Raw genomic sequence first — 17,334 nt, 5'->3', positions numbered from 1 at the left:
AAGTTGCATCTATGTGTTCCTGAACTCTGGGGACGAGAGGTTAGATTCTTCAAGCTGACCTTGGAGTGAATACAAGATAGGGAACACTGAGATGTAGGCTCTGTAGGGCAGTGCTTCCCAAATTCCTACAAGGGAGTTGGGAGCACTGTGAGTTGTGAGTGAGGGGGGAAGGCAGAAGCACAATCCCCAGGATTGTGCTGCTGTCAGGGATGGGAGGGGAATTTTTTACTAACCTGCAGCCAGAGGAAAAAAACAAAGTACAAACAAGAGAGAGAGAAAGAAAAGAAAAAAACTTCCAGTTTTTGTGACAAAACTGGAATTGCCCATTCTTTTCTCTGTTTTAGACTTACAGAGACTTGGGGAGCTCTGTGGAAGGCTCCCCAAATCACCCTAGAACTTCAGCGCTGGCTGCAGGTATGTAAAAAAACCTCCCATACCTAGCAACAGTACAATCCTGAGAGTCACATTACTGCCTTCCCCCTTCCTACCCTGTAAAGGGGCAGGGACAAGTGCATCCCTGGCTGGTGGGTCATAACCCACCAGTTGGGAACCAGTGCTGAAGGGAATTAATTTGCCTTCAAGTTTGCCTGTAATTGTCTGCTTGCGTTTTTATGAAGATTTGCGTCTAGATAGTTCTAATGCCCGAGCCTGCTTGCTTTATTCTTTCTACGTTGTATTTATCCAATCTCCTCTGTCCTTGTATTTTTATTAAACTTAATAAGAGTTTATTTTAGAGTTTATAAACTTAATAAGAGTATACAAGGGGTGGTGGTGGTGGACATTTTAATTTTTTCTGTGCTTGTGGTTGGTGAAACTCAGAGCCTGCTCTAGTCCTCCGGGGCTACATGCTACAGCATAGATATGTCATCCATGTGTACTGGAAGGGAGACTTTCAAAAGATGTTCTGTCTGTGCCTGGCTTTGTCCTTATGGTGTCAGTGGAGTCTGCTGATGTTGGCCATGGCATAGAGGCAGATTAGGTAGAAAGAGAGAGGCACCAGCAACAGGATTGTTCTGCCTCCCTCATCACCACAACAGCAAGGACAGAGTTCATTTCAGGCATCTGGTGGACTACAGTCTACAAAAGTTTATACCAGGGGTCTCCAGACTTTTTGGCCAGAGGGCTGCATCCAGTATTTGGTGTGGTGTGGAGGGTCGGAAAAAAAATTTAAATATAAAATTTAAATAACTAAATTAGAGATAACTAAATAACTTAGATAACTAATAATAACTAAATAGATGAGTGAATAAATGAATGAATGGGCTCATTCATTCAACCTCTCTGGCCCTCAGAACACCCTCCAGACACAATCAGAGCACAGTTCTGCTCATGTTCAGTTGAGTGGGCCAGAATCTTTCAGGGGACAAGAGGTTGACCGCGGGCTGGAAAGAGGCTTGCTGTGGGCCGCATCTGGCCCCCGGGCCGGGGTTTGGAGACCCCTGGTTTATACTGAAATAAATTTTCAGTGTCTGTGCCACTTGTGAGCCATAGCATTGTGAGCATTTGCATTGTAATTCCTCCGTGTTTGCCCTAGAGTTAGAGGAACAAAAAAAAACCTAGAATGACACAGCTTGAACTTCTGATTAAAAAGGAAAGCAGTAATTAGCCATGTTTCTCTATGGGTGCGGCCTCTGCTGAAAAGTCGATATACTTTTAGGGCCCGATCCTATCCAACTTTCCAGCACAGATGCAGCCACAACACAGTCCCAATATTGCAAGAACAAATATTCCCTTACCTTGAGGAAGCTTCTGTGACTGCTCCCCCACCACAGGATGCACAGGATGAAACTGATTGGGCCCTCAGTTTCAATGGAAAACCAATTTAATTTTAAACCAGAAGTATCAATAAGGACCAGGGTGGTATGTGGCTTTATACTTTCCTGTTTCTGTGATCTACCACCTCCCTCCTCCAGACCTAACAAGCACAGTCCCTTGGGGAAGAGGTTCAGGAGGCATGCACCATCAGCCCAATCCTAACTTGCATTGGCTTAGCATGGACTCTGCTGTATCCAATACAGGAGGCAGCGGGAGGTCTCCTCTTGAGTAAGGGAATCTCTTTCCTCTTACCCTGAGTAATGCCCCAGCCTGCATTATGGGGCTTCTTGTATCCATGCCAGCTATATAGCTGGTGCAAATCTGGGAAACCCAATGTAACTCTGATTCCCCCCTGCTGGGCCCAATCAATTCTGCGCTCCCCTCACCTAGAAACACTGCCTCTCTGCCACTTTCCCCATGCCCTTCTGCCACACTGTGCAACCTTACCCACACCATCCAGCAAAATGCCTGGATGCTGGTGGGACAGCGCAGGCTGCTCTGCAGGCACAGCATAGTCTCTGGATGCAGTGAATGTACTTTACGGCTCATCCGCAACACCCTTCAGTTGGTGCAGTGGCCACTGTGCCAACCAAAGCCCGAGTTTGGATTGTACTGACTGTTTCCCTACATTTCTAGGATTTCATTATCTAAGGGACCATCCATAAAGTATCGAGTGAGGGAGGAGAGAGGAAGTTCTGACTGAGGAGGAATAGACTATTAGTTGAAACGGAGCAATGAATGTATCAGAAAGGGATTATAAAAGCTTCAAAAAATGTGATATATTTTATGAATAGTCCCTAAGATGTGATGTATCTGACTTAAACATGTTCTGTCTATCACTGTTTTGGTGGCAACCCATTATATTTCTAAGAGTGCAATCCTAACCCCTTATGTCAGTACTTTCCAGCACTGTCATGTGCCAATGGGATGTGTGCTGCTGGAAAGCACTGACATAAGGGGTAAAGATTGCGCCCTAAATTGTTTGATCAAAATTAGTAATGACATTTTGCAGAACTGAGTGCTTTTATCTTGATACTTTTGCAATTTTTTTTAATTGTCCCTTCCATTTGGACAAATGTACAAGCAGTTTTTTTACTTGTTTATTTTTTTTAAAGAAAACCCTTCATCCTCACCCCTTTTTACTATGATTTAGAAAAAAAGTATGCAACAAGAACAGAATCTCTCCCCCTCCCTCGTAGAAGGAATGTGTATTCGTTTCTCCATTGTTGTGAAATAGCAGAACTCACAGGTAAACGGCTGGCAAATTTGTACAGCAGCTTGAAGTGTGTGTGTGTGTGTGTGTGTGTGTGTGTGTGTGTGTGTGTGTGTGTGTGTGTGTGTGTGTGTGTGTGTGTGTGTGTAATAGTTCTATCAATAATATCTACAATATGGAATGAAAAGAAATCCAGGTGGGGACTAGGAATTTGCCCCATTCACTTTCCTCAAAAATTAAACACTTGAGAAATTTTATTTTCTTCTTTAAACACTCAGATGAGGAAAAAAAATTTTTTTTCTTTTAGTCTGTTTTTTCATTTTGTTGTTTTTCTTGGAAAGAAAAGATGGTGACAAAAACATTTACAGATGGGTTTGGCATTTGCCCTTCCAAGGAAGGGATGGCTTTTCTGACTGTGCTGCAGCTGGTATTTTCAAGCAGGTTTGCCCTTGGAAAATGCAGAACACGTTCCACGGCTTCTAAATATTGTGGACTTGTAGCCTTAATTTGAATGTAGAGAAGGCTGCAAGAATTGAGGGCAACTCATCTTTGCAGTCCTGGAAAAACAGTCTGGTAGGGATAGCACCCTTTTATCTTGACACTTGCCTTGTCCAGTTCTAACGGTTAAGTACTGCTTTCCCATCAACATGCATGACAGAACCAGGGTGGGCCTCCATATCCACAGATCGCTTAACCGTGGAACTGCTCAACTGCTTCAGGGGACCCTGAAGCCAGACTTGGCCATCCTAAGCCCTCCAGTGGCAACCGGAGCTGTGCTCCAGTTGTCTCAGGAGGGCTCTCTGAAGCCTGCAGAGACTGCTTGCATCTGCCTGTGGCCTATGTGGGCTTCAGAATGGCCTTTTCAGCCAAAAAATGCTACTTCTGATTTCCCAAGGCTTCCCATGGCCTCAGAATGCCTTATATGGTATAAAAATGTCACTTCCAGTTTCCCTCAGGAAACTGGAAGCAGTGTTTTTTTCAGCCAAAAAGGCCATTCTGAAGCCCACAGAGACTGCAGGTGGATGCATGCAACCTCTGCAGGCTTCAGAAAGCCTGCAGAGGGCTTAAAGGGGCAAAACCCATGGATTTCATTATCCATGAAAATGGATCCCCCACAGGTAATGAGGCCCCACCTGTAGATTTTTTTAATGGCCTCCATGCAACTCCATATTTGGGGCTTGTATCTGTGCAGGCCTTAGCACCCGAAGCTTCTTGAGAAATCTTGAAGAACTTGAGCTCCTCTTTATTTAAATTTATGGCCAATGAGTGGTCCTGATGGGGTTAGGTTTGTATTATTTGCCCAGTTTTCTGTGAACTGCTGTGGAGAGCCAGTGGAATGGTGAGCTTCTGTCAGGCACGTTCCAATAGGAATTTTTATATCTTAGTTGCCTTATAGTTTGGTTAAATTTGGACTAGTGTGCGGGGGGCAGTAGAGAAGGAAGACTTAGGCCCAAATCCTAACCAACATTTTAGCACTGACATAGCTGTGCCAATGGGATATGTGCTGCATCCTGCAGTTGGGGGGCACTCACAGAGGCCGCCTCAAAGTAAGGGAATGTTTGTTTCCTTACCTAGGAGCTGCATTGCCCTTATGTCGATGCTGGAAAATGGGTTAGGATTGTGCCCTTAATTTGGTAGAAGCCATTTTCTCCTCTCAGTGCTCGGGGCATGTTTGTAGTCATCTGTAACAAAATCTAGATGTTTTGGTTCCTTGATTTCTTCTGTCCTAATCTGATAGACTGATCTCTCCCAAAACTCAAGGGCCATTTATGAAAACCAGTGTGGTATGTCAGATAATATATTGCCTTAGACTGAAGACACCCCAGTTCAAGTCCTCAGGCACGGTCTTAGACAAATTTCTCTCTCTTAGCCCTCATCAGTTGTTGTGTGAATGCAGGCTACCCTAAGCAGCTTGAAAAGAGTGAGAGAAATATTTAAAATATTTCTTCCTTCTTTGTTCCACCTCAGGGGAGTGGTCTACTCATAGGACCAGTATGACATGTCAGCCAGGAATACTCATGGTTCAGTGGCAGCGATTCGTGTGATCTCCAGAGCTAGCCTGATCATCTGTTATACGAAATAGAAAATACGAATGGTGTTCACTTCTCTCCAGCTAGTTAACATGGGATTAATCTATCAGAATGTTATTCTGAGCAAGTGCTTTGAAATGTATAGGAGCTACACAAAAATATAATAGAGGTTTGAAGAGGCTTGTGGACTGTGTATGTCCCACAGATCACCTGCTTCTTTTTACCTCATGGTAGAGTCACAGCTGTTTCAAAAGTACATTTTGGATCTTTCAGAATTCTTGAGGCTGAAGGGCATCAGGCCCTGGCTAACATGTAACATAACTGTGTATGGGGGTGGTGGTGGAGGATGTTATGTGGAAGAAATGGCCCTGAGGCAAGTTTCCCTAAGGAAGTATGGATTCCTCTCAGAAGTCATTCCCCACCCAGTCCAAACTGGTACCTTGTCTGGGACAGGAGGTAGAATTTAGTCCACTCAATCAGTGCAAAAAGGACTGTTAGAAGGCATAGAAATGTAACAGAACCCTGCAATAAGGCTGAATATAAATTTATACTAGTACATTAAAATGAGTGGAAGCTATAAGGGGAGATTAAAAAGCTGTAACTATTATTGTGGGCTGCTGGGTGTTACAGTCTTCTGCAGATACTGCCTCCGTTGTTTCCTACTAGGTAAAAAACCAAAATAATCTTGACCTTTTTTTTATACTCTCCCTTGCCTAGATATTTCTTGGAATCTGGTAAAAAAACAACAACTGGGAAGCATTTAATTTCTGAGCACTTCAAGGGGGTTTGGTGTGTGGTGGTTCAGATTAGGCCACTCTTTTGGTCACTTCTTCTGGATAACTGCCTGATATGGGTCACTACAACCAGACCCTAATTTAAGTCATCCTGCATCTGTGCAGCAGTAAAACACCAGTAATTCATAACTTCTCCCATCATCAATTGCCCCTTCTAACAGGAAATCCTCCCTTTTCCTGGCAAACCCTGATATGAAATACAAGCTACAGCAAGCAATGATTTTTAAAACAAAACTGCCCCAGACTGAAATTTCATCAGGAGAGGGGGAGAGAAAGGAGGGTTTTTTAAAACAAGCATGCGTTATGGTCAGAAGGTCCTTAATACATCTGTTGGTTGGTATCATATATATATTTATATATATTTAGGATAATAGATGTCTAGGTTATTCTTTTTTTCTCTTTTTTTCTTTTTCCGGTGCAAATATAGTTCCTTTTTAAACTTCGTGGGGAAAAAAGCTGAATAAAGGTCCCAGGAATAAATTAAAGCAACCCCTAAATGGGGGAATCATTGTGGGTTGAGTGAGTGTTTTGTGTCCAAAGCGAAACGAAGAACAGATTAGAGAAATGGGTGGTTTTTCCTGTACACCCTCCAGGACTCAACCCAACCCCCTCATGGGTTGCTCCGAGGAAAACTTATCTCTTATCCCTGTCAACAGTATGTTCTGTCACTTATGAGTTATCACTTATCACTCATTTATGTCAACGGTTTCTCTTCTTCATTTGCCTGAGCTATCCAGTGGCAGAAATCTTGTCCATTTCCACCCTAATGAGATCAAAAAATCTCCAGCATCAAGACGAGAAACTCCATCTCCTGCCTGCTTTCCTTCCTGACTCATTCAGCTTGTCTTTATCTCCCAGGAGGAACTGGATATCCCTGCTGTGCACAAAGTCATTTTGATTGGTTGCATGGTGGGCTTGTGTTAGAGAGAGGTTTCCATGCTGTGGAGTGGGCTGACTGGACTGGACGAGGAGGTAGGTGTCTTGCTGACAACGGTGCTTAGGTAGATACCGCTGTCAATGGCATTGTTGTTCTTGTTGGGGGATGGTGGGGGGCTGGCCCGGAAGCACCGTCTCGGGGGACACTCGCTCTCCTCCACATCTGTGTCATCAATGAGGGGGATGTTGTGGATGTAGTCATTGATCAAGAACTCAGGCGTCGTCATAAAGTTATGGATGGAGGTCTTCGTGTCTGGCTTCTCCAGCCCTCCATAGAGGGAGCTACGGAACGCTTTCACTACGCGGATCTGCAGGGAAGGCCAAAAGGAAAGAGAAAAGAGAGAGAATGAGAGCTTGACTCATGATTGCTGAACCTAAGCCAGGCCCTGTTTGTAGGTCTTGGTAACTGTCCTCTGTCATCCTGACCTGGTCACGGGCAAGGCAGAATAGCTGGGATAGTGTCCAGTAGTTCTACCACCCAATTCCCCTCTTTGTTCTAACTCACTAGATATAAGGCACTGTAGACAAAGTGTGGTCAATGGCTCTCCAAAGTAGTCCCCTACTTTGCTAACTAATTAAGAATAGGTTACAGCTCTACTACAAAGTTATAGTGGCTTTATACCAGTTTAACTGTCATGGTTTCCTCCAAGGAATTCTGGGAACTGTTACTGAGAATTCTCTGTTAGAGACTCCTAGTCAAGCTCAAAGAAGCAGTTCCTGGGAAAGAGGGAATGACTTAAAACCAGCATAAGTCTGCTGGTTTTTAATTGAGGCTCACGTTTTTAATTGGGGAAGGAGCTGGACTTCATCTTTACATATATTGTGTGCTAACTTGGGTTACCTGTAACCCTTGGAAGGCTGTTCTCCAGCAGAGGAAGGGTGCATTCCTGAAGACAAGTTTATCCTCATTGCTAGGAGGTAGGGTCGACAAAGTCACATGGCCTTTCTCCAGTGTTGAGGGCTCCCATGTTACCCAATTTCAGCCCTGCCTTGCTAGGAACAAATCGCTCATCACCCTTGCTCCACTGGATTTCTCTTGCTTTCTTCTTTTTCATCTGTTTCTCCCTACCCTGTCTTTCTTTCCTTTTGTGATCCTGTTAAGGATTATTTTATTTTTTAAAAATTCAAAGGAAGAATTTTTGTTTCTTTTTGGCACCTTGCTCCAGGGGTGGGGGGCCTTGTCGAGCCTTTCTTCTTCCCCTCTCCCATCACCTTTCCTCTACTTTCTCTTTCTGGAGAGACAACTTATGGGGCCCTGTCCTGCCAGCAGCCGGCAGGATTGCCAGAACATTGCAGCAGCAGGCAGGAGACAAGCGCACCTCACAGCTTTGCCGGCAGAAGCCGAGGAACGCTCATTTCTCCCCCAGTGTCCACACTCTGTTGAGGGCCCAGCAGGTCTCTGACAAATTTTTGGTGCCCAGCCTGTCCACTGCTCTCCAGCCACGTGGTGATCTTCCTTACCCAGGAAATCAGGGGCACCATTTTGGGGGTTGAGCAACTTGCAGACACCATTTTGAAGGGCGCACAACTGTCCTGGAAGCTGCTGTTGGCACCTAAACTTCCCCATTATCAGACAGGCAAGTTATGGCCTTAGAGGGGTTCTCAGGCTCATCTCTTGTGGGGACAAGTCAGGGGAAAGGGGAAATGAGGGGTGCACAATTGGGGTACCCAATCACAGCGTTGGGGGCATCCCAATATCCCAGGAAACACAATGGTATGGGTGCAGGACATGGTGGATAAGGCATTCTCAGACTAAATGGCGGCACTTAACTAGCACCCTCCAAGTCAACTTTCTCAAGCCCCGCAGATGCCTGTGTCCATTCGAGTACCCTGAATATGCCCGCCATGTCCATCCTTGCCTCTCCATATCCCGATTCTGCAGACCCACAAGCACTACTAGAGATTTTACTACAAGGATCTTCATTATGAAGACCCATTATACAGGGTTTTCCCTCGTCACCCAGGGTTTTTACCAAAATCCTGATTGCAGTGATGGCCCATCTACGCCATTTTCATTTATCCCTACCTCAATAACCTTCTGGTCAAGGCACTGTCCAGGGATCAGCCCCTGGACAATTCTCAGACCACAATTCTTCTTCAGTAGAAAGGCTAGGGTCAACCGACCAACTGACCAAAGAGCATGTTGGTCTGGACCCAGTCACTGAATCACTTGGATGTTCTCATAGACACCAAGTTCTCTCAGACTGCTTCATGTCTGGACCACTGCAGGAAGCTATGAGCTTCTGGAAAAGATAGTGGTTGCCAAAAGCCTGGACATGATGTTACTGTCCAGGCTGTTGGGTATGCTTGTGTCAGTACAGGACCTGGTCCCATTGGCTCAACAACACTCTCGGGGACTCCAGCAGGTCCTCAGACCCTTTCAGAATTACATAGAACAGAAAATTTGTAAAAGTCAGGATCCAGTGTCACTCAAGACAGAGTTGAGATGGTGGCTACGCAGGGACAGATTGAGTAGAGGGGTGAGCCTGGAGCTCCCATTACACCTGATTGTGTCTCAGATGCAATCCTGGTAGGCTGGGGCACTCACTGTCTAGGGCATTTGGTACAGGGAGAGTGAATGTTACAAGAGAGACACCTCAGTGATATGGTTAGCCCTCAAGTCCTTTCAGGCTTCACTTCAGGGCCACCATGTTCTCATTCACATGGACACATTGGCCAAAGCTTATGGCCAACCACCAAGGTGGCATCAGGTCGAGCAGTCTAGTGCACAAGGCAGCACTCCTGCTTCAATGAGCCTAGGCAAACCTCTTGTCAATTCAAGCAGAGCAACTTGCAGGAATACAGAGGCGGACTGGCTCATCCAAGAGAAGCCAAATGAAGACTTCATCCACAAGCATTTACGGGCATGATAGAGCATCTAGATCATCCAGTGCTGGATCTTTTCGCAAGCAGCGAAAATACTCAGCTACCAAGATTCATGTTCAGGCATTGGCAGGAGGGGATGTAGGCAGTGGGTGCACTCCACTTGGCGTGGCCACCAGGGCTCCTTTATGTGTTTTCTCTGTTCTCTCTCCTTCGGCGAGTGCTGAAGTGTATTCAGCTCCTGTGAGCACAGGTGATCGTTGTTGCCTTGAACCATGCAGACCATGGAATCTGGAACTGATCAGACTTATCGACCAGGGATCCCTGGGCATTTTTTCCTTCGTCCAGACTTACTCTCACACAGCCCTGCACCCTCAACATTTCAGGTTAGCTGTCTGGGGCAGTTAGGTTATTCGGACAGGGTGGTTTCCAGCTTAATTTCAGTACATGGGAGTGTCCTCTTCAACACTGGCCAGATCGATCATAGATTGTATCGTCATGTTACAGGGCCAAGAAAGTGTCGCCTCCAGAGGGTATTTTAGCACACTCTTTGCAGAGTGTCGCCACTTCAGCAGCTTTCAGAGGGACCCCTTTGATTCTGGACATATGCAGGGCTGCCACATGGGCATCTCTACACACATTTACCAAACACTACAAGGTTTGGCAGGAAAGTTCTTCAGTCAGTCCTTCCAGACTGCTGGGGTGCCTTTTCCCACCCCTTTTGGATGTATTGCTCTGGTATGTCACATCTTCAGGAATGGAGCCTTCCTCCACTGGAAAAAAGATGAATTCCTTACCTTGGGAAGTCTAGTTCGCTGTGGAGAATCGTAGGGCACCCATTGGTTTTTACAATTCTAAGGTTATCTTTTTGCAGCCTTCCTCTTTTGGAATCCTGTTGTCTCTACCTCCTTGGTCTCTTTCTTTTACCTTACTAGTGGTAGTATGTTGTTGTTAATTGTACAATCATACAGTTTAGTAGGCTCTCATTAGCTCAGCATGGCTAACATGGGAGCATCTGGGTAACATGGGAGCCCTCAACACTGGAGGAAGGCCATATGACTTTGTCAACCCTGTCTCCTAGCAGCAAGGGCAAATCCATCTTCAGGAATGCACCCTTCCTCCACAGAGAACAAGACTTCCCAAGGTAAGGAATTTGTCTTGTAAAATAAGCCAAAAGTTCTGACAGGCTGATGAAACAGTTACTGGGCCACTGATGGCACAGCCAGATTCCCAAAAACCTTTCTCTTAATGCTTAAGAGACTCGAATCCCAATCCTATGCATGACTACTCAGAAGTAGCCCCATTATAGTGAAAGGTTGCTGTCTCATTCTGACCTCATGGTCCCCAATTGCTGTGGTTATCTAAATCCCAAAGAAAGAATTTTTCTATGCTGACAGCCAGCTCTCCCCCATTTCTCTATTCAACTATATATTGTTTGCCAGTGCTTGGCAGGACAAACTGCTTATTCATTTCCATGGTTTGGCTGTTCTTGGGATGTTCTTAATGAATCCTGGTGATGGACATTAATGCTGGTGTTTGGAACAGGGGGACTAAAGAGTCTCCATCAGCAATGAAGAGCAAATCCAATGAAGATCAAACAAACAAAAAGAATGCGAAGAGCAACCAAGGGAAAGGATGAGAAGTGTACATGATTCAAAGATGCAAAATAGAGGTGGTCTGTGGCTGGCCATGTATGATGCTAGGTGAAATAGTTTGGTGGTTCTGCAAGATGTGGCAGGCTGAAAATGAGTTCATTAATCTAAAAAAGAAAGAAAGAAAGAACCAGAAAGGTGATTTTAAAATGTGTATCTCAAATTCTTCTTGAGAAAGATACCAAATTGGGAGGAACAGTATATTTTTCATAATCTCCTACCCCTCCAAATCTTGTGGCCCTGCACTAATATGGATTGATACTGACATTGTACATGCTAAAGAGCTTTTTACATTTCTTCTCTGCTCATGATAGTGGGGAGTTGCAGTCATTTCCTTACTTCAGAGAAGGCATAAAAGATTTGCAGCCTGTCTTGAGTTGAGGAGCAGAATGAACCTGCTGCTGCTGGGAAAACTAAGTGAATGCTGCTGTTGCTACCCTGTTTCTGCAGTGCTTTGTGGGTAGAAATGCCAGGACATCTTGCTCCTAGCATGGCTGTTAGTTGCTTACAATTTCTGGTGGATTTAGGGGTGAAAGAATCGCACTTCTCCCATGAAAGGACTAGGAGCAGCCCATCTTGACAAGTGCCTAGAAAGCTGGTGATTGGCAAGAGATATATAACATGGACAAGGTTGCATGCTCTGTGAGTAAAAGATAGGCACAACAGATCCCAGGTGATCCACAAGCGTTTTGAATACAAATGCCTTCATGCCACATCATGCTTGGGGATAGGCAGAATCCCCTTTACCAAAGGGATCAACTTGAGGAGAGAGAGAAGGAGAAAGCAAAACAAGACACCCTAACAAAATTCAGAAGCATGCAAGAATGGTAGAAGGTCAGATTACTAAGGTCATTTAGCAAGTAAATATGGAGCAAATATGATGTTTAAGGATCCACAGCTCTTCAATTATCTTTCCTACTCCGAGACGATGGGGGTAGTGGTGAATCTTATCCATATTCTTATAGGAGGCAATGAGAACCAGGACTCCTGGCTTCTCTAGTCTGCAATCAAAGAGAATTTAGATCTGTCACCACAAAGCAAGGAGTACTGTCGATCTTTGGCTTTTGATGGAAAGACTCTCTCCTCCCATTATTCATTTGTTCTGAATAAATTTTCAGTGAATACAGACAAGCACTTGTTAAGTGAGAATTTACCGTAGTGGACATACGTACACTGGATAAGTCTGTCCTCTGTATTGTCCTGTCAAATAGCAAGGAAAATCTTACAACACTTCTGTAACTGATCAGAAGTCCAGTGAAGCAAAGAAGGGGTAAAAGTGTTCTTAACACATGGCAAAACAAGTACAGCCAGTTTACCAACTGTATAACTGTATAACCATCAGTTACCACTTAGTAAATGGTCTAAGGGGGCAAAATACAGAGCCTTCTCTGGCTTTGATAGCTGAAAGATCGCCCAAGGGATATGAGGAAATTGAAGGAACTTTCAGCCTATATCAGGTTGGGAATGGCCTTACTTTGGGCTCTAGCCCAGGCCTCTGATGAGAAAATTTTAGCACCCTCAGTCAGATTTCAGTCCTAAGTATCTTGCATTAAAACATTACCTGTTTGGGGATACAGCTGTAGGTAAAGTGCCTGCTTTGCATGCAGGAGGCCCCAGTTTCACTCCCTGAACTTTAGGTAAGACTGGAAAAGATCCCTGCCTGAAATCATGGAGAGTCAGTGTGGACAGTACTCAGAAAGGGGCATCAGTGGGCTGACTCATTAGAAGGCAGCTATGTCCACTTATGAATATATGTTCAATAATAATAATAATAACTTTATTTATACCCCACCCTTCTCCCCAAAGGGACCCATGATCCCTTTGGGTTCATGGATCTCAGCATGATCACACTGACTGATGAACCCTATCAACTTATTCAGCACAGCCTTATGCCCTTATTGTAAAGTGTGGCAGCAGTCTGAGGAATTGTATTTTGCTTGCCAATAAGGGCAGCAGAGACAAATCTGGTCCATGGGACACAATCCTTCAGAAATGAGTGGGAGCCATACAACAGTATGGCTGTGTAGGAGAAGCTCTCATAGTGTCCTATGTTAATTAGTTGAAAGGGGAGCAATTTTAATTTTCTGCCTGGGGTGCTACGTGGGCATCTCTATACACATTTACCAAACACTACAATGTACACAAGACTGTTTTGGACAATGCAGACTTTGGCAGGAAAGTTATTCAGTTAGTCCTGCCAGGCTGCTGGGATGCCTTTTCCTACCCTTTTTGGATGTACTGCTCTGGTAATTTTAAATTGGTTTTTTGACTAGTAGGGCACCCTGAATTATATTTGAAGGAGATTGCTAATGGCCATAAAGCTTGGGTGGGTGGGTGGGATTCCTACATACATTGTCAACTTCAGTTCTTCATGCATGGAATGGAAATTGTAAAGGGGCAGGACCAGCCCATTCATGAGGCCTATTGCATTGAGCAGCAGGCTGGGGAAGGCAGTGAGCTGGCCTGCCTCACCTGCACAGTGTCTACCCAGCTACTTCACTCTGCATTTTGAACCTTACTGATCACATTGCCCACCTATTGCCTGTTTTCCAGCCCTCACTTGGGGCAGTAGCAAAGCTGTACCTGTGGGGCTAGAGGAGGAAGCAGAGTGCTATTGTGAGCCTGTCTGTATTGCTCCTGTTTCAGGACAGCAATCAAAACAGGGTTGCTCTGTTCTACTCTTCTGCTCTCAGCTCATTTTGGCTAACCTCTTTTGAAGAAGTAGATGAGCAGTCACTAGAAGATGGAGGCAGAGGTAAGGAGTGCACATTCACGTTCATGTACATGTAGGGGGATGAAAAATCTGGGCACCACTTGGGGTGCTGGTTTGGCTTGGCCTAGGTCTAAAGAATGGAAAAGTGTCCTCTAACAGTAGGTAATATACCCAATTTGCATTTAATTGACTTTTAGCCTAGTGCAGGGGTGTCCAGACTTTTTGGAAGGAGGGCCACATCACCTCTCTAACACTGTGTTGGGGGCTGGGGAAAAAAGAATTAATTTATGTTTCAAATTTACGTAAATGAACATATTAGAGATGGAACTTATATGAATGAATGAAGATCTTGCAATAGTTCAAGGCCTATAAAAGGCCTTGCACAAAGCAAGGCCGGCCTTTCCATTGCTGCCACTGCTGCATCACAGATGTGAAACAGCAAGCAGTGGAGGGAGCCCTCATCCTACAGCTCATGCAAGAAGCTGAACAGTCACCCTCATGCTGAGAGAAGTTGTGTCGGGCCAGCTTGGGCCCCAGCAAGTCTCCTTAGGGCCAGAGGCTCATTGGAGACTGGGAGCCCCCCCTGGGGGCCGGATTGGGAGTCTCCGAGGGCTGCAGGTGGCCCCCAGGTCAGGGTTTGGGCACCCCTGGCCTAGTACAACGCTCAATTTATCTCACACTTTGAGAATATGAAGTCCACCTTGTGCACTGCTTTTTTTTCTGATCTCTGCTGTGGGAAGAACCCATGAGTTCCAAGTTTGTACATAACTTACAGACTTTTTATATTGCCAGTATTGGGGGGAGGGGTTTCCCCCTTTTTTGCTCCCTTTATCTAAGCACCCCTGTGTGTGTATTGAAATAATCTCACATCACTCATTCAGGTCAACATTAACCTTCCCAAACACTACCTTTTGATTTTTCAAACTGTTGGGGAAATCTAAAACATGTCCCCACTTATTTTCTCTCCCCTCTTCATTGGCTTACCATTAAGCCTGATCCTATAACATTTGATAGCCTGCTTTTTGATCTTTTTGGTTCATCCTAATAAAGGTATTTCCCTACTGTGAACCATAACTTGTTTACTTTGCAAGGATGAATTAATTCACAATGCCCAACTTGATCCATCATACTGGATGCAGCCCACTGGCCATAGACATCAACCTCCTGCTTCTGCTATTTTTGTCAAATATTTGGCAGGCCACAAGGCGGCATTCAGACACATGGGCCATAAGTTGTGCATACCTGAGTGAAATTATCCTATAGAGTAGGGGCCTCCAAACCTTTTAGCCAGAGGGTTGCATCAAATATCTGGCGTGGTGTGGAGGGCTGGAAAAACAATTTAAAAATAAAATTTAAATAAATAAATAAATTGGAGATGGAACTTAGATGAGTGAATAAATGGATGAATGGGCTCATTCATTCAACCTCTCTGGCCCTCAGAACACCCTCCAGACACAATCAGAGCACAGTTCTGGTCATGTTCAGTTGAGTGGGCCAGAGGCTTTCAGGGGACAAGAGGTTGGCTGTGGGCTGGAAAGAGGCTTGCTGGGGGCCGCATCAGGTCCCAAGGCCAGGGTTTGGAGACCCCTGCTATACAGCCTTTTAACTCATAAAGGGTGCAATCCTAACCAACTTTCCAGCACCGAGGTAAGGGCAAGGCAACTTAGGGAACAAACATTGCCTTACCTTGAGTGACTGCCCTCCAACTGCATGATGCAGCACATGCCCCACTTGCATAGCTATGCCAGTGCTGGAAAGTTGGTTAGGATTGCGCCTAAAATGTCACATTTAAATATTACAGCACTGTTACTTGCTTTTGATTGGAAAAAATGACTACAACACATCCAGATTTTAATTGGGAATTATCTTTTGTCATGGTGATGGTTCTAAAGGAAGCTGGTTGTTTCGTAACCAAGCCATGGACCCCACCTGATGAACTGGACTCTTGGACGAAAGCATGCAGTGCTGTGCCATGGAAAAGCAAGACAGTGAATGGTTGCAGCCACTGGTACACATAGCAAAATAGCCCCATTGGGAGTGTGCAAGATGCAGGCAGCGGAAGCAGAGATGAGGAGGGAGGGGTTGCTTTCATGCTGCAAGAAATTTGGGGTAGGAAGACCACAACTGTGACTCCAGAAAAGCAGAACAGCATAAACAGAGCAAAGGCATCACCAATCACAGCTTCAGGAAAGGAAGAGAAGAAAGACCCATGCATTGTTGCAACAGTTCAGTAAACTTTCGAGTATTGAGGCCCATCCTTGCTGTTTGGGGAAGGAGATGAGGGAAGAAGGGGAGGTGAGTTCATGCCGCTCCACTGATGCCTTTGTCCATGCCTTGCAGGCTTCTCTCCTGCCCTTGTCCTGGCCAAACACAGGTTGGTGAGATACAGAAAAGAAAGAAGGAGCCAAGTAGGTTGAGGTGGGAAAGCACTGGGTGGTGGGTGGGCTGCCCTTTCTGAACATCAGTAATAGATCTCAAGGCACTGTGTCTGTAGTAGAAATTCAGTATTCACTAGCAATTTTGGAAAAAAGCAAAGCCAGGAACGAAACTCTCATCTGTTTCCCATGGATGGTGCAGTGGTTCAGGAGTTGGTCTTAGGCCCGGAAGATCTGGGTTTAAATCTCCACTCAGCCATGAAGCTTTCCTGGGTGACTTTAGGCCAGTCACTACCTTTCAGCCTCACCTACCTTACAGGGTTTTATGAGGACAAAAGGAGGGGAGGAATTATTGTACACTACCTTGAGGTCCTTGGAGGAAGGGCAGTATAAAAATGTGATAATAAATTATTCTCTCTGGGGAATTGCGGGTCTGTGAGGGGAGCTTTGCATCTCACAGCACCCTTATCAAACTACAGTTCCCAAGAACCTTGGGGAAGAAGCCATGACAGTCAAACTGGTATAAATTCATATATGGTTGCATTGTAGATATGTGCCCTAGAGATACCATATTTTGTTTCTGTAATGGAATGCCTCACCTCCAGATGGCACACTAGTGCTATGTGAGCACCTACTGGTGCAAGAGATCTGTCTGCCCCATCAATGGACGAAAGATTGGATATAAGTTGAGATTACAGTACTGTGGGAGCCTTCCACTGAGCTATGGCCCCCCTCCCCCTACACAGGTTTGGCATAAAAATCTATTGTTATTATTTGCAGTTTTGGAAAAGAGTAAAGCCAGGGACAACACTCTCATCTGTTTCCCATGGATGGTGCAGTGGTTCAGGAGTTGGTCTTAGGCCCGGAAGATGTGGGTTTAAATTATTAGTAGTAGTAATAGTATTTCTACACTGCTTTTCAACAAAAAAAATAGTTTACAAAGTGGTTTACATAGCAAAATTAATAGCATAATATTATATTAC

General features: G+C 45.0%; 1 protein-coding gene across 16 annotated transcripts in view; it reads right to left on the bottom strand.

Moving 5' to 3' along the window:
- Nucleotides 1-6,772: 6,772 nt before the first annotated feature.
- ATP2B3 (ATPase plasma membrane Ca2+ transporting 3) overlaps nucleotides 6,773-17,334 on the bottom strand; it is a 95,777-nt gene continuing 85,215 nt past the window's right edge. For all 16 annotated transcript variants that reach the window (XM_066617410.1, XM_066617405.1, XM_066617408.1 and 13 more), the window contains one exon: nucleotides 6,773-7,096. In XM_066617410.1, the coding sequence (XP_066473507.1) occupies nucleotides 6,773-7,096 (324 nt within the window). The remainder of the gene's footprint in view (nucleotides 7,097-17,334) is intronic.

This window comes from Tiliqua scincoides, chromosome 2 (assembly GCF_035046505.1).
Source record: "Tiliqua scincoides isolate rTilSci1 chromosome 2, rTilSci1.hap2, whole genome shotgun sequence".
NCBI classification, from domain to species: domain Eukaryota; kingdom Metazoa; phylum Chordata; class Lepidosauria; order Squamata; family Scincidae; genus Tiliqua; species Tiliqua scincoides.
This window is presented reverse-complemented; position numbering and strand designations above follow the sequence as displayed.